At 45.0% G+C, this 20,702-nt stretch overlaps 1 protein-coding gene across 1 annotated transcript in view; it reads right to left on the reverse strand.

The window, feature by feature from the left end:
* The window catches only part of LOC147725095 (uromodulin-like), a 215,732-nt gene extending 196,517 nt beyond the window's left edge, over positions 1 to 19,215 (reverse strand). The window contains exons 1-2 of the mRNA XM_086918168.1: positions 19,143 to 19,215; positions 18,352 to 18,429 (exon numbers count right to left, since the gene is read on the reverse strand). Of these exons, the coding sequence (XP_086774294.1) occupies positions 18,352 to 18,429; positions 19,143 to 19,215 (151 nt within the window). The remainder of the gene's footprint in view (positions 1 to 18,351; positions 18,430 to 19,142) is intronic.
* Between the last annotated feature and the right edge of the window lie 1,487 nt (positions 19,216 to 20,702).

Consider the following 20,702-nt stretch of genomic DNA (forward strand, 5'->3'; position numbering starts at 1 on the left):
CCATTAAGCCCTTTTGGTCGGAGATCCTTTCCCATATCAAGGAGGTGATAGGTTATCCGATCCCGGAGTCCATGGATTATGTCCTGCTGGGGCTCCGTGATCCGATGTTGGAACACCAAACTAGAGCTGACAAACGTATTATTTGGCTGTGCCTGGGTGCTGCTAAATTGACAGTGGCAGCAGCTTGGAAGAAACCGAGCGCACCAGCGATCTCGCTGTGGCATGCGCGGCTGTGGCGTCTGCTAAGTATGGAAAGATTGTCTGATATATTTTTGGGTAACTTTAAGAAATTCATGTTTCAGTGGGGTCCTTTAGTTCGATTTCTCTCTAGGGGGCTACCGTCAGCAGTCTGTCCCTCGGCACTACGTGCACTCCACCTGTTTCAATCTTAAGCTGCGGGGTGCCTGGACTTGGATGTGAATGTGAGCTTGGTCGCCACCACGGGGGTGGGGTGGGGGGGGTGAGGGTAGGGGGGGCTCTGTTGGGGGTTGTTGGTTTCTTTGGTTACGACACTGCCTGGCGGCTGGGAGTGGACTATGGAGGGCTCCAGAGCGGCTATTCCCCGAGCGGGCTGTGCGGTCTACTGGACTACCGATTGAGTAGCGATTTAACAGCCGGGGTGCTCAGGACTCAGACCCGATTGTATCACTGTTTCTAATAGACATCGACTTTGAACCGGCTTTACAGGTCCTCTATGTTGTGCTCCCATAGTCCATTGTGATGGAATCCTCTGAATCCCTTGTATGGGAAAAATTGCTATCTGGCACCAGTGTCTTTTTCTTTGTTTTTGCTTTCTATTTCTAAACTCAATAAATATACCTTTGAAAAAAAAAACAGCAAACAATGTAATAATTTGTGGCTGTCTACTATAAAGTAAAAATGTCCCTTTTTCCAGGGAAGGCTGTTGTCTTGCTGCACTTTTTGGCACAACTGATGAATGCTTGCTTTTTATTTTTAACACACACCACTTTTTCTCCTAACAGACAGAAGCTTGACTTCTAAGAACACGAGCAAGATCAAGTTCAAACCAGGTGAGAGCTCGGCTCGACCACAAGAAATGTGTCCAATTAATCGTCAGCACTAAGCACTTTTCCATTTTCAGTTAAACGTTTAGTTTTATGACAAACTTGATTTTAATAAATGTGTTAACTTTTAATAAAGCTTTTAAACTTAAATAGACTCTGTGGTTTTTGGTCCTCCAGAATAGACTGGCTGAGCTAAAGGTTTTGGAATTTTTGCAAGCATGAGTCCGTGCCTCTGACACTTCTTGACTCTGACTCCGTACTCTTGTCCTGCGTTGGATAATCTAATCATCATTGGGGATCAATCATCTGTGACTTTGGGAGCTAAATGACTCTGCCACACTATCTAGTCAGTAAGGAGATTGGGGGTTCAACTACAAAGTCTGTTATCACTGAGGTATGTGGAAAGTCTAACAGCGCCTATTATAATTGATAAGCTAAGCAATGCATTATTTAGTGTCCATAGTTCTGTTTGTGCAGATTTGTCCCTGCAACAGTAGTAGCATGGATTGTCCTCCTATCCAAACCAAAAGTAAAGTAGTATCTTATTCTTTCTTGGTGGTCATTCACCTTTTTATTGTTGCCAATTGTCAAAGCATAAACATTTAGAAGACTTGAAAAGACAGTATGGACAATCCCAGAGAACTGCACTCAGTGCATAGAGCTATTGCTGACTAGAATGGGAGTCCAATGGAATTGCCAAATGTGCAATCTTAGTTCGCGACACAGACAGACTAATAAGAATAATCTAGTAATACCACAGGGAGTCATAGTCGAAGCAAGATAAGAATTTAGATCCAGTCTACAAGAAGATCAAAGACGATTTCAAAAAAATCGAATGAGGAACGCTAGGAAAATAGGTACTCTATATTAAAATTAAAACTTACCAGTGCCAGCAAAGTAGCCCTCACCTGCCCGATCCTGGCCTGCATCCTGGTGAACAGCAGCCTCCTCCTCCTGTGTCCTCTTGCCCCTGGGGGGAGCTGCTGTACAACATGAAAGAAAGAAAGACCAGAAAACATGGATGATATTTGTCAACCAAATCAAACATTTCAAAAGAACAATAACAAAATATTTTGGCGAAATAGCAAATAGACAACTATTCCACAGGATATATTGACCGATCTCATGTGGTCTACTACATTATTAGTATTGCTCGATTTGCGTACCATCGACTTGGAAAGTTCTTATGTAACTCACTAAACAAAGTACTAAAAAGGTTTGCCTAGGACTGGCAGGCAGCAGTCCGCAGCACGCGAAGTGACAGACAAAGTCCATCGTGATTGCAGATCAGCGACAACACTAAAGTTTCTTACTACATTAACCAGTCATTAAAATACTCAAACTATCAATCCACCACCACTATTTCTTCTTATCGCCATGTGTACAAAGGAAGGACTGGACTTGAGTCTGTAGGGGCTGATTTAGAAACCCCTTGCGGCTCTTTTGCTCCATTGTTGCGTGACTTTTGTGACGCAGCGGAAGAACTAAAGAGGCGCCATGGTGCGGCGTATATTAACAACGTGACGCATATGGGAGATGCATCACGTTGTAATGTCATATGTATACTTCGTTACATATATTGCGCTAAGTTAGCATGAGTGTATTACATGTTTAAACAGCCGTTTTTCCTTCGGCTTCAGTTTTGCACACGACACCTACTTGTTGTTGTCGCTTTCAACCTAGAAGCGGTGATGTGATTTATTTGAGAATAATATGTTATCACTATGCTATCAGCTTTGCCTAGTACACTTGGTACAACTGTCTGCACACTGAGAGCTGCACACTCTAAGAATAACCTAACACAAGGTTGTTGGGAAGCCTGATCCTCGCACCACATTAGACATAACACTAATAATGTTGATGCCAACATTTTGGGCTCTACGCGGGTTTAAGATAGAGTTACACGGAATGAACGTAGACACTTGGTGCTGCGCATGAAGAGAGCTGGTAGCTGTTGAAGTGATCTACTCCTACTGACATTTAGAGGTATGGGTCCGCCCTGCTAAAGCCCGAATGAGACCTTCTTAGATATAAAATAATATACTAAATAGGGTGCGCGAAATATAGGTGATATAGATTTCTATAGATTTTGCATTGTAACATGCTATCACCTTTTGCTTACTATGGATTAGTGACTATGCTGCTAACACTGATTTTTATAATCTGCATTTTAGTATTATATAAGATACTGCGTTTGAGAACTTTGCATTGAATAATAAATATTTCAAATTTGCACTTGTGTTCTTTGACTCTCAGTTTTGGTTTGAAATGATTATATAACGAAAGAGTGTTCATGTGTTCCACGATTCCTGAGGTATTCTAAAGTTCATGTTCTGGTTTGTCTAAGACATGGATCATTCCATAATGACCCATGAGACACTGTAGCTAGCTAGGTAAGGGGATTTCTGACACTGAGATGAGTTTTGGATCATCCTAACTCACTGAGGTTCTAGATCTCTATGCACAGTTCTGTGGTAGAACGGAAACCCTGCTACATGGCGCCCGTACGTTGTTGGCCTTATATCATGACACTCGAGTAGTATATCATTCAAACCTTGACACCTTCATTCCCGTTTCCGGTAAACGGTGGTGTCGGAAAAACCTACCTATTTTTAAATAGGTCTTTTCAAGCTTGAATTCTTCTAAAAACGGTTTCTTTGAATTACTACCCAGTTGTGCTACAAAGTGTTCTTTGTCTTTTTTCTCTTCCTGTGCTACCATGGCCGTGGACATACCGCAGCATAGCCGCGTCGCGGTTCGCGACCACTTACGGGCATATAATGTCCCTGTGGAGGGCTTAGCTGTGGTTCTAGTGGTGAGTGCGGAACATGCGTACCCGTACGAATTGTTTTATTCCTGGGTGACATTTCCGGAAGTGGACGCTAATTCGGGTGTCTTCCATTCATACACTGCCTCAGCTGTACCGGCGGCTTATGCTCCGTACAGGGCACTGGAAGTACCTATCGATGCTTGGCAGCACGGAGTTTGGTTTGGTGGCGCCCTACCCCATTCTTTAACGGCTCTGAGGTTAGGTCCTTTATCCATTCCGGGCACAAATTGGCCCGCTTTGGGTGAATTTACTCCTCACCCTAATCGCGCTACTTGTGGTGTAGCTGACCTGCGGCGTCTTCATGACGTCGCGGTTGGAGTGATTAGGGCGCTTGTTCATTACATTGGTCGTAATGTTCATGGCGCAGCCCCGGCAGGTGCGCAGCTTCGAGCAGAACAGGCTGGTTTGAAAATCAGTCCTGTCTTGGTGAATTCTGTTATGGGCAAGAAGCCCCAGGATAAGGATGATTTTCCTTACTGGCTTGCCGAGAAATTCGACCAGCTGGAGGCTGTGTTTCCTAATACGACTCCGGGTGAAAAACACCGGATTCTTACGCTTAGTTTACCGAAAGATTTAGCCCCTGAACTTGCTGACTGTGAAACTTGGGGTAAGACTTTTGCAGCGGTTTACTCGAGGTGCTATGGCACCCCGTCTGTGTCAAACCTCTCGGCGCTCCTTAAACGTGTTCAGGATGATCACGGACCGGAGTCGGCGGATGAATTAGGTATGCGCCTGAGCGGCTCGTTTGAGACAGTTTGCGGTCTTATCCTTGCGAATGTCAAGGGGGATGCAGTGAACTTTCAGGTGGCCAATGCTCTGGCGTTAATTCCCGATGCCGAGAAACCCCGTCAGCTAGCAAGAATTATTGTGGCGGCTTATAAAATGGTTGGCCGCACTTCTAAGGGTTTAAAGGCTTTTTCTGAAAAAGAGAAGAAGCAGCCCCAGGGACAGTCTTCGGAAACGGGTGGACAACCCAAGTCCAAAAAACAAAATTGGCCTAAAAAGCAGAATCAGGGTAAGCAACAACAACAGCAGACACAGGTTTCTAGTCCGGCGCCTTCACAACCTGCGCAGTCAGATCGAGTTTATGATTTGCGCGATCGCGCGACGATTAAATCGCCTGAAAGATTTCAGGCTTCTGACCAACGCTCTCCTCGTTCCTTTCAGGACTCATCGGCTCCGTCAACCGGTGGTGGAGGGGGCGGCAGGGGCAGGGGTGGCCAGCAAGGACGTGGCCAGCCCCGCACGCGAAGTGAAGGGGATCAGCGGGACGACTCTACGCCGAAGAGACCGCAGTTTGCCAAGAAGAAGGTCGCAGCCTTAACGGCGCATCGATATGCCCCAGATAGTGAGAACGCGGCTTTGGAATCTGACGTGGGCTCTGACCTTGCTGGACAGCACGGCGGAGATTACCATAGTGAGAGAGGCCCTCCGTCCACTGTTGAAGGTGACAGCGACTGACACTTATGTTGTGATTGAAACGGCTGATACACATGTTGCTCCCCCTGAACGACTTTTTGAAATTGTCCTGTTAATTGAAGGTGACATGCAGCGAACTGTAAAAGGGGTATTTTGGGAAAATCTTTCGTCTACGTATGACATTTTGCTTTCGGAGGCTGACTGGCCCCCACCTTTTGTTCTCGCAGCTCCGCGAGGGGAGGAGGTGATCCTCCCCAGTTTCGCGCACACTGTATCGAGAGTGGAAGCGCTGCATTTTGCAGAAGAGTGGGCTCTGGCGCTTGCGCCGGCTGTGTACCGAAATCAGTGTGGCTGGGATAAATTGTCCCCTAGCCATGAGATTCCTTTACGGTCACAGCCACAGCCGCAACCTCAGTATCCCATACGGCGTGAAGCTAAAGCTTCTGTCGCGTCTATCCTTGAACAATTGGAATATCAAGGTGTAATTGAAACGTGTGTGTCACCAATGAATAATCCCCTTTTTACTGTGAACAAGCCGGACGGCTCATATCGTCTGGTTTTGGATTACCGGCATTTGAACTTGCATTGCCGTAACTGTGCAGTACAGAATACTCACGGCTCTGCCCTAGTGAATAGTCTTGAGCGTAAACGGTTCAAAACCACGCTTGACATTTCCAATGGTTTTTATGCACACAGATTAGATGGTCTAAGTTCCCAGTGGACCAGTTTTACGTGCGGCGGCGTACAAAAAATGTTTAAGCAACTCCCAATGGGCTATAAAAATAGTCCTGGAGTGTTTTCCGCCCGCATAGTCTCTCTTTTGGAGAGCTTCGATCCAGTTGCTTGTTCTTATGTGGATGACATTTATCTCACAGACGACGAACTTTGGGAGCATCTGTGTCGAGTGAACAGCATAATTTGTAACTTTGCAGACATGGGTTACAAGTTTAACTTTGCAAAATCACACATTGCGGAGTACACAGTGTTGTTTCTGGTTATGAACTTAACCACGAAGGAAAGGGGTTGGCTCCTCAATTCCTGGAGAAGTGCGCGCAGTTGCGCTCTCCGACAACGCTGAAAAAATTACAGTCTTTGCTGGGTTTTTTAAATTTCGGGAGGACTTACATTCCGGAATATGCCCAGCGTATCAAGCCTTTGTATGCCTTGATACAACCCTCTTTTTCCAAATCATGCTGGCTGCCTGAGCATTCAGCCATTCTGCAGTCTTTGCAGGCTGATTTGCTCACTTCTGACTACTTACAGACTCGTGATAACCAGACCAACCTGGTGATAAGAATTATCCCTGGGACGGTGGGTTTCACGTACCTGACTTTTAATGAAGGGGATACTGTACCTATTGCTTACAAGTCACACTTATACACTTCGGCTGAACTGCGTTTTTCCACTGTGGAGAAAGTTTTAACGGCTGTGCAGATGGCAATTCTTAAGGAACGTGCCCTGTCGCAGGGAAAGCGCATGTTGGTTGTTACCCCGTGTCCTGCCTTGGAGGCGGTCACGAAAGCCAGTGTACCGAATTCTAAAGCTTTGCACCCTCGGTGGATTCAGTGGGCTACATCCTTGACATCCCAGGATGTCACGTTTATTTTTGACGCCGCTTTACGGTCACAGGAGTATTTACAGTATGAGTTTGTTCATCCTGCTCCTTTAGCGATGCGGCCGTTGGAGGATTTCCATTGTATCATTTACACTGATGGTTCGGCGCAGGTTGCGCATGGCTCTAAACATGCTTACGTTTCCGCTTGCGCCATTGTGGTCGGTGCCATGGTGAACGATGAGTTCAAGTCCAGTGTCGTGCACACGCAGACGCTCGGGGACTGCACCGCACAATTAGCTGAGCTTCGTGCTCTGATGCTTGCATTGGAGTACGCCGATCCAAGTGTGACGACTTTAATCGTAAGTGATTCTTACTACTGTGTCCAGTCTTACAATGAGAACTTGTTTTTTTGGATTCAGAATGATTTTCGTGATTCCAAAGGTAGCACAATAAAACATAAAATGATCTGGGTCCGAGTGGCAGAACTTAAAGAGAAACTGCCGCTCGTGTTTGTGATTCATACTCTCGGCCACCAGCGCGTGGGGGTCCACGCTGTTGGTAATTCGCTTGCTGATGAGGCAGCGAAGTCTGCGGTATCAAAATACTTAGTTGCAGCAGTCACGAGGTCCAAAAGCAAAATAGATGATGACATCTTGGCGGCTGTTGCTGCCACGGAGAAGGGAGGTAAATATCCTGCGGGGTTCCCTTCGAAGTACACATACCACTTAAGTCCCGATAAGGTTCCTTATGTGAAAATTCCGGAAGTTGGTGAACGTCTAGTTCCCAACTCGGATCGCAGGGCTTCTCTGATTACAGCGGCTCATGAAGGTGTGACGTCTGCGCATACGGGCGTCTCAGCCACTGTAACTCAGCTACAACAAAGGTTCTGGTGGCGGGGACTGTACAAACAGACGCGCGATTATGTCCTTATGTGTGACATTTGTCAGCAGATTAAGCCTTCTACTGCTGCGCGTCCGCCTCAGACTCAGTTGTACATCTCTAATAAACCGCTTGGTTGCGTTTATTTGGATCACTGCGGTCCTTTTTGCTCTGATACTGCGTATAAATACATCTTAGTAGCAGTTGACTCATGCACACGCTTTGTGTGGTTATGGCCGCATCGAAGCGCTGATTCGCGGACTGTCATTAAAGATTTGCGTGTCTTTGTGGGAATCTTTGCCTGTGGTACTTTCCATTCGGACCAGGGTCCGGCTTTCGCCTCTAAGGCGTATAAGGATGCTATGGTTTCGTTGGGAGTCCAAGTCAAGTTTTCAAGTCCCTACAGGCCTGAGGGCAATAGTGTAGTAGAACGAATGAACCGCGACTTAAAGCAATCTTTGACAGCCCGAGTTATAGGCACTGGTAGAAGCTGGCTGACCCACCTCTATGGCGTGCAGCGTGCGCTTAATAATCTCCCTAGAAGGTCTCTGGGTGGGCGGACCCCATACGAAATGCTCTTTGGTATCAAGATGTACGTCCCTGACCTCGATGGTGCAGACTGCCAGGCCCAGGCCGCGGCCTTTGACGTAGATGAACATTGCAATGTTTTACAGAATCTACAAAAGACCAGAGACAGTCTTGCTAAGGAACACTTGCCCTCCACGTCGGATGATGCGTTGCAGATCCCGGTAGTTGGCTGGCTGCCCCAAGTTGGAGAACTGGTTCGAGAGAAGATCGATAACAAGAAAGAGTTTGGTCCCTCGTATTGTGCACCGGTTCGAGTACTTGGAGTGAAGGGCACAAGAACAGTCATTTTACCACCACTTCCAGGTCGTAAAGAAAACAGATTTATTTCTATTGACAATGTCAAGACACACAGGGTGGCCGATTCTTCATAGCATGACACCGGCTGTATCCCGTCCTTCCATGGTGAGGCACTCTGTGCTGGCTATTACATCTGGCGCAGAACAGGAGGTGTCCCTCGAGATGCCTGCCATATCCAGTCCTTTATTAAATACTATTCCTGTTACTAACATTGATGAACTGACCTATGCAGATCCTGCTGATTTATCTATGTCCGATTTACAAGCTCGTTTGGCTAACCAGTCTAGATTCTCTTTTGACTCTGATTCGGAACTTTCAAAGAAACCATCGACTATTGCAAAATATGCCACGTTGTTTAAAAGACATTTTCTAATTCCACCTTGGACATACGTTTGGCTGATACTATTTTCATTTTATCTTTTTATGTCAATTGGTTTTGTGTTTTATTTTTTCCGCCTGATCGATGGCCATTATGTGAAAGAAAGAACAGGAATTCGGTACCTTAATGGAACATTGGCCCCTCTTTCCTCCTCACATTCAGCACACAGACTAAAAAGAGACTTAAATACAGTAGAGATTACTGCTTGGCCTGTCCTTGATGGGATTGTGTGGGATGCGGTTAGGTTTCAGATACATTGCCCCACAGAAGTTATTAATGTTCCTAATGTGCTTAGAGTAAACATGGGAGATGTGATTCAGCAAGATATTCGTTCTGATGATTGGGATCTACAGGCTGTAGAAGAATTGTTCTCTGATTTGAAATATTATGCGGCCTTTGATGCTGAGGAGTTGTACTTAGATTCTGTCAATTATGGTGATTTGTTTTGTTATCAACATTATGGGAATCACTTCTTACACAAAACTAGTTCCAGGAGGGTTCCTGTGAACTACACACAGTGGGAACATTGTCCTGCTCCTTTACAGGGGAGCTCAAGTACATTTCTGAGGAAGTTCTCTTATTTTACAGATTTTAATCAATCAAATCCTGAGTCGTTTTATTTTAAAGTGAACCAGAATTTCATGTCCAAAGTTAGACTTACCGATACAAAATTGCTGTATTCGAAGTCCTTTCTAGACAAGTTAGCTATAGATGGCTATGAGTTATGGAAGGAGGCTATTGACCTTAAATCGGTTTGGGGTACCAAAGATTGGCAGGTACAAGGCACTGAGGCTTTGCATCGTGCATGTCTCATCCCGAATCACATGTTGTTTTTAAATTCTACTATTTCCCAAACAACATGCTTTGGATTGGCTACATCTAAAAAATTAAATCCCTGATTTGGAAGAGTATTCAGGTTGGAGTAATTTCACTGCATTGTCCATCAGTGGGATACTAGTGCTTTTGCACAATTCCTCCTTTAATATTTCTAGTTTTGATCCAGAGGGGTGGCTTTTGTGGCAAAGAAGCTCTGATTCTTGCCAACGTCGTTTTTTGGGTTTGTCTGAAGGTTTTACACACATCAGGCCAGATCCCAGGTTTGACACAGATCACACTGTTACTACTTATTCAGTAGGCAAATTGTGTCAGAACTGGCTACAACATTCCACTTTGGCTGCAGTTAAACTGCATCTGTCCCAGTTGAATGAAAACATAGAGCTAAATGATTTTATAAAAGGCCCGGCTAGGGGTAGATCTAAACGCTGGCTTTATGCTGTGTACAATGAAATTTGGAAATTTTCACAGATTGAGGCTGCTAAACGCCTGAGAGCTATTGATCAAGCAAATTTGGAAAAAGTGCTTGCAGTGGTCGATAACAGTATTAACATGCTTTCTTCAAGGATTTACACGTTGGATAATATTGTTTCTTCTGTTGTTGATATTGTACATGATGAAGTGTCCACGTTATACCATGGTCAAAATCAGTTACGTTCTGTAATGCAGTTTGCATGGACCCTACAGACACTTAAGGCTGGTCGAGTTCCCTGGAACTCGTTGAACGTTTCGTCCCTTTTCGCCCCTTTTAATCTGACTGAAAAGCAACGCATGCTTTCTATGCGTGATGCGTCATTTTCTATGTTACATATTGAAAAGCTAGAATCCTTACCTTTCTCTGTTGCTGAAACCACTACTGCCACATGGCTTATTCATGGATTAATTACATTACCATTTCCCTTATACAAATTTACTAATTGTATGCGGTATATTGCTATAGGACGATATGAACCACTAGGCAATGCATTCTTACATGAGGCATGGTCATTACCATACACATACAGATGTCTGAAGGATGGAAAAGAAGTGAATCTTAATGGTGAGGAATGCACACAGTCACCTGACCATTCATTAATATGCAGACACATTCAGTTACACGGTTCTTGTAATCAGGACCGCCCAAATTTAGCATGTGTTTTAAAAGGCACGCCAGTTCCAGCAGTAGTTCCCACGTTTACATTATTGACTAATGGTAGTTATTTGCTTTTAAACAACGAGTTATGTTGTGGGTTATTAATTGGTGTGGCTTATGTGGTAACTGTATCAGAGCGTGTGGTGTGTTGCAAGAATGTTCTATACCCACCCACGCATGGGTCTTCAGATGTCTCCATCTGGCCACGGATTCCAACCTTGGAAGCGAAGTTCAATGGTTTAAGCAGAATAAGGGCCCTTTTGTCTCAAAAACAAGAGACCCTGAGTTCGGCCCGGGAAAATTATGTCCTTCACATAGCTAACACACGCACAGAGGTGCAGGCGCTTTTAAATACTGATTTGCCGTTTCATTTCTGTGAGCTGGTGCATCAGATCTTTAATGCATCTTCCACGTCTGGGCTTGCACATTTTTTAAAATTGGTTAGCAGTGGCCTCGTGAATACATTTGAAAAAGTTTTTGGTATCATTCCCACGTTTTTCCACTCTATTTTTTCGAGTTTGTTTGGTGGACTACCTGTGTTACTGGCTGTAGTCGCTGGCATTTTGTTGGTGTTTTTCTTCATAAAACATGGATGCCCATCCTGCGCAAGAAGCCGTTCAACGCCTCCTGACACTGTGCCGTAATCGGATGCTCAATTACTATGGAACATTGCCGCTTGCAGCATTAAGCACGGCTTATAGATTGTCATTTCGGTTCACCGACTTCACGTGTGTCCAACCTGTGTTTCACTGCCTGAGCTGCGAGTTCGATTGGGCCATTGATTTGTGCCTATGCTTGAGGACTGCTCCTGACGTCGATTTTGATCAGCTAATGCGTCCCGTGGTGGCTCACGAGCTGATTTGTTCTGGCGAAAGAGTTATGGCCTTGGCAGCGATAAATGGAGTACTGGGCCAATGGGAGATCTCTGCAGCGGCACATGCCTTTCTGACACACCGAGTTCTGGTGAACCCACCGAGTTGTCCTCTGACGTTACAGGAGGATCCGATGCTGGAGGGGCACGTATGTTCTTTCCCATTGCTGAATTGGATTGCTGAACTATTTTCGGAGGATGACAGTGATTTCATACTGGAGGCTGTTGCAACTTACTTTGCATATACTGTCCAATCGTGAGATGCCTGGGAGGATTGCTTTGTTATGAAATATGACTTTCCCCTTGCTGGATTGGAGGGATGAACTGTACTCAAATGATGGAGAGTTCAATCATGTGATGTAGCTGAAAATAACGTCAATGTGGCACATGACTTTGGATATCGGATAAGTGCCTTGTTTTTTCTCTTACAGACATTTGAATTGATGCGACCTGGTCCTACATTTTATAATTTTGAGACCTGGCGGATAACTTTTGGTTCGAAAGTTGTATTTTTAATTTTAGATTTGAGGCCACTGTAGGCATTCATACATATTCATTCATACATATTTTTTAGCTTATTTTAGCTCAAGATTATTGAACTTTGCTTTCATTTTATGTATCTGATTTAGTATTGCCTTTTCCCTTATGTTTGACGGTGCTCGGACCAATGGGGGGGTGTCATATGGATACTTCGTTACATATATTGCGTTAAGTTAGCATGAGTGTATTACATGTTTAAACAGCCGTTTTTCCTTCGGCTTCAGTTTTGCACACAACACCTACTTGTTGTTGTCGCTTTCAACCTAGAAGCGGTGATGTGATTTATTTGAGAATAATATGTTATCACTATGCTATCAGCTTTGCCTAGTACACTTGGTACAACTGTCTGCACACTGAGAGCTGCACACTCTAAGAATAACCTAACACAAGGTTGTTCGGAAGCCTGATCCTCGCACCACATTAGACATAACACTAATAATGTTGATGCCAACATTTTGGGTTCTACGCGGGTTTAAGATAGAGTTACACGGAATGAACGTAGACACTTGGTGCTGCGCATGAAGAGAGCTGGTAGCTGTTGATGTGATCTACTCCTACTGACATTTAGAGGTATGGGTCCGCCCTGCTAAAGCCCAAATGAGACCTTCTTAGATATAAAATAATATACTAAATAGGGTGCGCAAAATATAGGTGATATAGATTTCTATAGATTTTGCATTGTAACATGCTATCACCTTTTGCTTACTATGGATTAGTGACTATGCTGCTAACACTGATTTTTATAATCTGCATTTTAGTATTATATAAGATACTGCGTTTGAGAACTTTGCATTGAATAATAAATATTTCAAACTTGCACTTGTGTTCTTTGACTCTCAGTTTTGGTTTGAAATGATTATATAACGAAAGAGTGTTCATGTGTTCCACGATTCCTGAGGTATTCTAAAGTTCATGTTCTGGTTTGTCTAAGACATGGATCATTCCATAATGACCCATGAGACACTGTAGCTAGCTAGGTAAGGGGATTTCTGACACTGAGATGAGTTTTGGATCATCCTAACTCACTGAGGTTCTAGATCTCTATGCACAGTTCTGTGGGAGAACGGAAACCCTGCTACAGTAAAGCCCTGCGCCATCATGGGTCGTTCCGGCGCAAGGGAGGGCGTTCCTGCGCAGGAACGCATCCTAAAAGTGGCTGAGGGAAATCTACAAGATTTCAATCAGTCACTTTGAGGACAATGATGCGTGACTCAAACCCTGCGCCTGCTTGAAGCAGACGTATGGCTTGACGCAGCATTGGGCAGATAGGGCACCCCAGAGCATTGCTGGAGCTACGCCATCAGTGCGACGCAACTCCAGCAATGCGCCGCCTTTACAGTACAGATGCGTAACGCTTTGGTGACATTTTGGGACCATGGTGCGCCGCATTGTAAATACGGCGCACCATGGGTGGTGGTGGTGTGGCGCACAATTACTGGCACATCCCTGCTACTTTGCAGGGATGCACCAGTAATTAAAAATCTGACGCTTAGTGTCTAGCATTAGGCAGTTCTTTAAACTACACTCATGCATAATTTCACAGGCCAATGAAATGAGCACAAAATCGAAAACAAATAAGCATAGTAGCAGCGCTACTGAGAAGGAGAGCAGTGCACCTGAAATGCACAGAAGATTTTGAAATATAATTTACCTACAATGTAATCAGCAGCATTATTGCTCTTGGTAAAAAACAAAAATTTGCAAGATAATAACACACAGAGCAGGAGAAAACATAGTAAAGAAATAGCTACTACTACTCACCAAGCCCGGGATCTCAAGGCCGAGCAGGTCGAGCAGATCGCGTTCCCGGTCCAGGAGATCCGTCCAACGGTGGGTGGCCATGTTGTAGGTGCGCCGGACCCGAGAGTGTTGGTACATGGCCCGGCACACCTTCTCCCACCGCTTCCGGCGCTCCTGGATCCCGTACCCGCTAGCGATCCTGCCGCCTGCCATGATGGTCCTGGGGAGGCGGCGCTGAACATAATAAACTAGTGCGGCCATCTCCTCCGGGCTAAAGATCTCCCGGGGTGCGACCTGCTCCCCCCTCAAACGCCCGCACAGGAGCCGGGCACGGGGTGCGGGACCCTTTACCATGGTCTGGGCAGAAAGAAAGCTAAATAATAAAGAAAATAGAATAGGGAAGAGAAGAAAAGAAAAGAGTTTAAAAAAGTAGTTTAAAATTAACCAAAAGTAGCAGAAAACACAAAAATATAGAACTAGATAAAATAGAGGGATAGATAATAAGTAAAATAGATTAAAAAAAACTTCAAACAAGCAAAGGATGGCAGAGATTCAGAGAGGATAGAAAAAGCATGCCCAGAACCATAGCAAAGAAGGAGAAACAAGATGGCCTCGCCCGTTCACGACCGTGTGGGTAAGTTTGCGCAAGATTTTCCTCGCGAACACACGCGAAATTGTACTAGCGAGCCGCACACTTTGTGAGATTACACATCGCGCCCGGAAACGGAAATACGTAGTGCAAACAAGATGGCCGCGCCCGTGAACGACCGTGAGGGTAACTTCGCGCCGTTGCGCTACAAGCGGCTCGCTAAAATGTACAAAACCTTGCGAACTAACACGCCGCAAAAAAACGAATCGCATATTCGCACGAATTTGCGGCTTCCGAATTCGATCTCGCGCACGTTCGCGCCCTGCAAATAACGCAAATTTGCAAAAAATGAGTTTTGCAAAACTGAAAGCACTCAGCAGGTGCAAAAGTTCAAACTCATCATTAGTAACCATTCCCTGTAGTGCTTCCTGACTGGGGCCCCTCCAGAGTTTAGTTGCTAGTTGCAACAATTGTATGACCCTGCTCTGACCCTCACAGCAGGCTCATAGAATAGCTACAAGTAGGCCACAAAGGTCCTGGAAAAAAAATTTGCACTGCAACAGAAAGCAAATTACAGATAAGGAAGCAGGTGCCAGACTGGAATTTTAAAACAGTGACACATTAATAAATCAACCCCAAATTAATTCATGTCAGTTGAAGCAGGGCAGGTGTGCTTGCTTTTCCCCCCATAATCTACAGTGATGATGAACCAGAGGGTGGCATTGATGTACCAGAGGGTGGCATGGGTGAAACAGAGGGTGGCAGTGGTGAAACAGAGGGTGCTGGGAACCTGTGATGATGAACCAGACGTAGAAACAACATAGTTGTGACCATTGCGAGCCGGCAAGTAAGTTCGCAATTGCGAACTGGTACAAAACCCTCGCGAACTGGCAGAAACCCTTGCGAACACACAAAAAAAAAATCCGCAAATTCGTGAGAATTCGCGGATTTTGCGGATTGCGAGTTCGCAAATACGCAAATTCGCGAACGCCAGATTCACAAAATTCGCCCATGCTTAGTCAAATTACAGACATCAAGGTTGTTTGTGAAGTGGAAAGATGGCATAGAGTTCCACTCATTTTAAGACAACTTCTTTGTCTTCTCAAATCAATATGAATTGAATGTAAGGACCTTCACCAAGGATTTCCAAGTTTGAACCTCTTTCCTTCATGATCAAACCTTCTCAGTGGTGGCAGTCAAAGGATGAAATTCTCTGTCTATTTCTTTACAATCTGAAAAACATCGCTCTTTCATTTCATGACAATCTTGAAAACCTACATGTTCAGCTCGTGAGGCACTGTGTTTTGTGTCTTTCCAGTTTTCCAGCAAAATGAAACTTCATTGTAGGTACACCATATAACTAACTTTAACAACCTTGAATCTTTTGCTTCAGTGACATGCAACAGGGACTAGATGGGATGCTGTGTGAGCACCCCCTGCAACACTCACTAGACCAGTCATTGTTCTGCTTCTGATGACATCCCATGTCCTGGGAGAGACCTTGGACATAATATTCCACAGTAAAATTTATAGAGAAACTGACAGATGTCAATAACCCTCAGCTCAGTAATTCCTATTACTATAAAGAAAGGGGTATGTTTACAAGAGCTTATTGCCCTCAGAACATCACTTTTTGTGATGTACTGGTGGCGATAATCCCTTCGCCTTATTTACAAGGCAGTGTTAAGCCACTAAATGTGACTTAACGCCGCCATGTAAATAAGGCCGCCTTTCACGCAGCAATTAGTGTGAAAGGGGCGTACAATGGGTTTTATGATGGATATTCCACCGCAACACCCATTGCTTTTTGACACTTCCCAATATGTACAAAGGAGACCTAAATATGGGGCAGCACCAAAAATAAGACCAGGGAAAACCTAGTCTTAACCTGGTGAAACAAGTAAAAATGATTAATTTCTCCTTGTTTTGCTGCTTCTATGTGTGCTGCTTCTTGCAGCACATCTAAAAACAGCACATCTCCACTAGTGATTGTTCATGTTCAGGAAGGTTTCCCTTCCTGCAGATAAACAATTGTTGAAAAATCACGAGTTGCAACTTTTATGTGTTCTGTGTAAAGCAGCACACACGGAGTCACACATCGATATTGCTGATTGCTTATGTGCAGGAATGGACGCCTTGCTGCACATGAACACTAATTCTCCACAACGCAGCAACCCTTGCACTGTGGTGCAAGGGTGCCTGCATTGGCTCTAGGCATCTAAATGTAGCACCATCACTAGGGGGAATGCATGGGTGAGCCGCATTCTTGTGAATACGGCACATCCCTGCATTTGGTAACTGTCAGAGCACTGCGTTAGCAATCTTGGCTTAACGCCGCACTGCAGCAGTTTCCTTGTGCATATGCACCTAAGTGTTTTCTTTCCTTAACAGGGTATCCGGATTCAGGTTTGGGTACACTCGCTCATCATAACTGACTTTCTCCAAGTCACTTCCTGCGGTGCTTTCTTCCTCATACCTTCAGAGTGGAGTTCCACCAGGAGACTTTCACCCATACATTTTTGGGGTAAGTCTATAGGCTCACTTTATCAGATGCCCCTCACAGTCAGTCTGTACACCCATTTAGTCACACAACATGTAATCAATCTCAGTCAAGAGATTACTCATGAAGAATCTCAGATCCGTCCCACAAATCTAAGGGTACCTCCATTTATATAATCAGCTTTGCCATAGTTACAATAGAGCAGTTTATAAAGGCACCCATTTCATCCAGTATGACGTTATCTTCTGCTGTCTTTTCTTCTTTCATCTTTATTATGACATGAACACCATGTGTGACCCATTTTGTGGACAGCCCAGTTCCAAATGCTCCCTATGGACTTTAAAGGCACATTTTGGAGAGACGGGCATGCAGCTGGAACCGAGCGCAGGAGCTCCAGGATCAAGCAGCCATCTTGAGCAGCCCAAGCAGCCATCCTGAACAGCCCAAACAGCCATCTTGAGCAGCCCAAGCAGCCAACTTGAATTGCCCAAGTGGCCATTTTGTGAAACTTAGCCAGTCCTGAACAAAAAGCTAACAGCATTGTGAATGCTGAGACTTGTACACATAAAATTGGAAAGATAGATCTGAAACTACAAATCTCAGAAAGAAAGGTGCTCTGGGCTTAAAAATCAAGACTGTCCCCCTATGTAATACATAACATAAATAGGCTTTTACTGTGCGTCCCTTACATATCTAGATACAAACTGACTCACATGAAACATCTGGGAGGAAGATCCTTCTCCTACCTGGCGGCTAAAACCTGGAACTCACTCCCCATTCACCTTCGCCTCACTCAGAACCACCTAGCATTCAGAAAGCAACTTAAAACCTGGATATTCGAAAAGTAATTCCCCACCCTTCTCCAAGCGCCTTGAGACCCTCTGGGTATGTAGCGCGCTATATAAATTACTTGAATTAAATTGAATTGTACACCCAAAAAGGATCTAGAAAGATACTTCCGTTTCGTGCTTTAGATCACAGACCATACACTGTATGCTCTCTCCTAAGTCAGAGTTGGATATGATTAAAAATGAGCAAGTCTTACTTAAAATATGTCAAAAACAGTTTTCTATGCAAAAATTTGTGTTTTGAATATTACAGTCTCTAGGATGGTATTAAAGCAGTCTATATTACCAATAAACCATTCATCAGACATTAAGATACAAAGTGTACCTGTTGTTACAAGACGTGTCCTGCTTTGGGTCGTCCAAGGTGTTGAGCTTGTGGTGGTCTGTGTTGCAGGGTCGCTTCCTGTTAAAGGCACATACACGCAATGTCAGTGGTGTGGTCAAACATGCTTGAACACTAACTACCTCTACTTTCAATATTAAACTTTTATACCCTGAGGTAGGGAAATGCATACAACCTAAATAAGAAAAAGTTTCATCTGTGTGTCAACAAAGTACTCCCGGACTGACTAGAACTTGTTTGGACTAGGCAAAGGCCTCTTTGCCTTCAGAGAACAAAGAGAAAAGTAGTATAAATATTGGGACCCAGACCCAAGAACTTTAGATTGCTTCTGGGAATCAAGACAAACCTTTGCTGAGGAGAAGAACCAGGAAGCTGAAGGATGAGACTACCCCTGCGCTGTGTGTTTGGGGGTTGTCCTGCAGTGGTTGCATCATTGCCAAAGAAAGGAGAAAAGGACTGAGTGTGTTTTCTATCAACTTGAGGAACAATCTCCAAGGGCTTAAACTAGAGCTTGCCTCCTGCCTGAAGTATCAGGCATACATGACTTCACCCACCAGCTCCCCCCTGAATTCCCTTGCTGGGAATTGATGTGCCGGCTCTTGTTCTTGTCCTTCTGAGAGACTGTGTGACGCTGGGAGTTGGAAGCGCAATGCAACAACGAGAAGCGTCATCGCATTGCCAAGGAAGCAAGCTTCATCATCGCATTGCCAAAGAGCGGCACAGCGCATCACCGGAGAAGCGGGACGCTGTCACATAGAACATCATCGCATTACCAGAGAAGCGCTTCGCAGGGCCTCTTGCGGCTCCAAAGATCAACGAGTCGTTGCACGGCCAACGGGCATGCATGCATCGCACCAACGTTGTCGCATCGAAACCAAGATGCCATTTTGTCGCATCACACCAGAGAAGAGTATCGAATCAAGGTGACATCTTGTTGCATCGCACCGGAGAGCAGTAAGAAACCGATGCATCAACTCCCCACACAGTAAGGAAGCGAGCATCAACTCCCCTGTGCAGCAGTAAGGAACCGATGCATCCACTTCCCTGCGTGTAAGGAACCGATGCATCAACTTCCCTGCGACCCCTTTTGTTTTCCTTGCGTTACGCATTTAAGGTACAGTGAGAGTAAAGTGTTGCATTTACAACTTGAGAGAACTGAGACATTTTACAACCTTTTAGAGAATATTTTTGAGTACAGTATTGTGGATTTTTGTCATTTGGTCTTGTGTTAAGTCTATATAAAGATACCTATTTTTATAATACAACCTGTGTGGTGTCCATTTGTAGTGTTGTCACTGTATTACTGTATGTGTTCACACATGCTTTACACACTGTCTCTAAGATAAGCCTGCCTGCTCGTGCCAAGCTACCAAGGGGGTGAGCAGGGGTTATTTTAGGAGTGTAGCCCCTTACCCTGACTGGACCCATGGGTCCTATTTGTCACAGGTACATACCAATGCCAACTGTAGACCCCCAAATCGAACAATTTGGCATTTAAATCATCACATGTGCAGACGACACGCAGCTCGACCTGGAGGAAGTTGCCAAGTGGATGGAACACTCATGCCTTAATGCCTTAAGTTGAATGGGGATAAGACCAAGCTCATGTTCCTGGGCAACTCACCCTCATTCAACCCTGTTTTGCTATGGCTGAATTGACTCGGTCCTGCACCAGAACTGAAGACTCAGATCAAGAGCCTTGGTGTGTGGCTTGATCGTTTGCTCAGCTTTAATCACCAGGCCGTTAAAATCTCAGCCACTTGCTATCCCCTCCTGAGGATGCGCCCCAAGATGAAATGAAATGAATGAAACTTATATAGCGCACAACTTACCCTGGGGCATCTCAGCGCTTGCTTAGGGAACCCGTCCTGGTATTCCCCTGTGAGATAACCCTGGCAGGGTATCCACAAGGTGAAAGCCAGGCATCCCACCGCGAGGGGCCGTTGTGGAGATTAAGCAAGCTATTGCCCAGAGTCGCAGAGTGTGAACCTGTGAGTCGAGAAGGCACCGGAGCGAGAATGAACAAGTCTGTGGAATTTTTGAGCCCAAGACCCGCCGAGGCGGGGAATTGAACCCTGGTCCCGGGCCGAACTCAAGCTCCAGGTCTGCCGCCTCTAACCCCTGAGCCACGCCTTCTCCCTTTTCAGGCGAGAAGGATTATGGTTCTAGCTCTCATCACCTCTCGCCTGGATTATGAGAATTTCCTCTACCTTGGAGCCCCCAGGCCATCATCCATAAGCTTCATGTTTTTGCAGGTCTTTTGTCGCCATTTTGCGAAACCTGCACTCAGGAGTCTCCATTGGCTAACAATAAAGGCAAGGATCCAGTTTAAG

This window comes from Lissotriton vulgaris, chromosome 4_1 (assembly GCF_964263255.1).
Source record: "Lissotriton vulgaris chromosome 4_1, aLisVul1.2, whole genome shotgun sequence".
NCBI lineage: Eukaryota > Metazoa > Chordata > Amphibia > Caudata > Salamandridae > Lissotriton > Lissotriton vulgaris.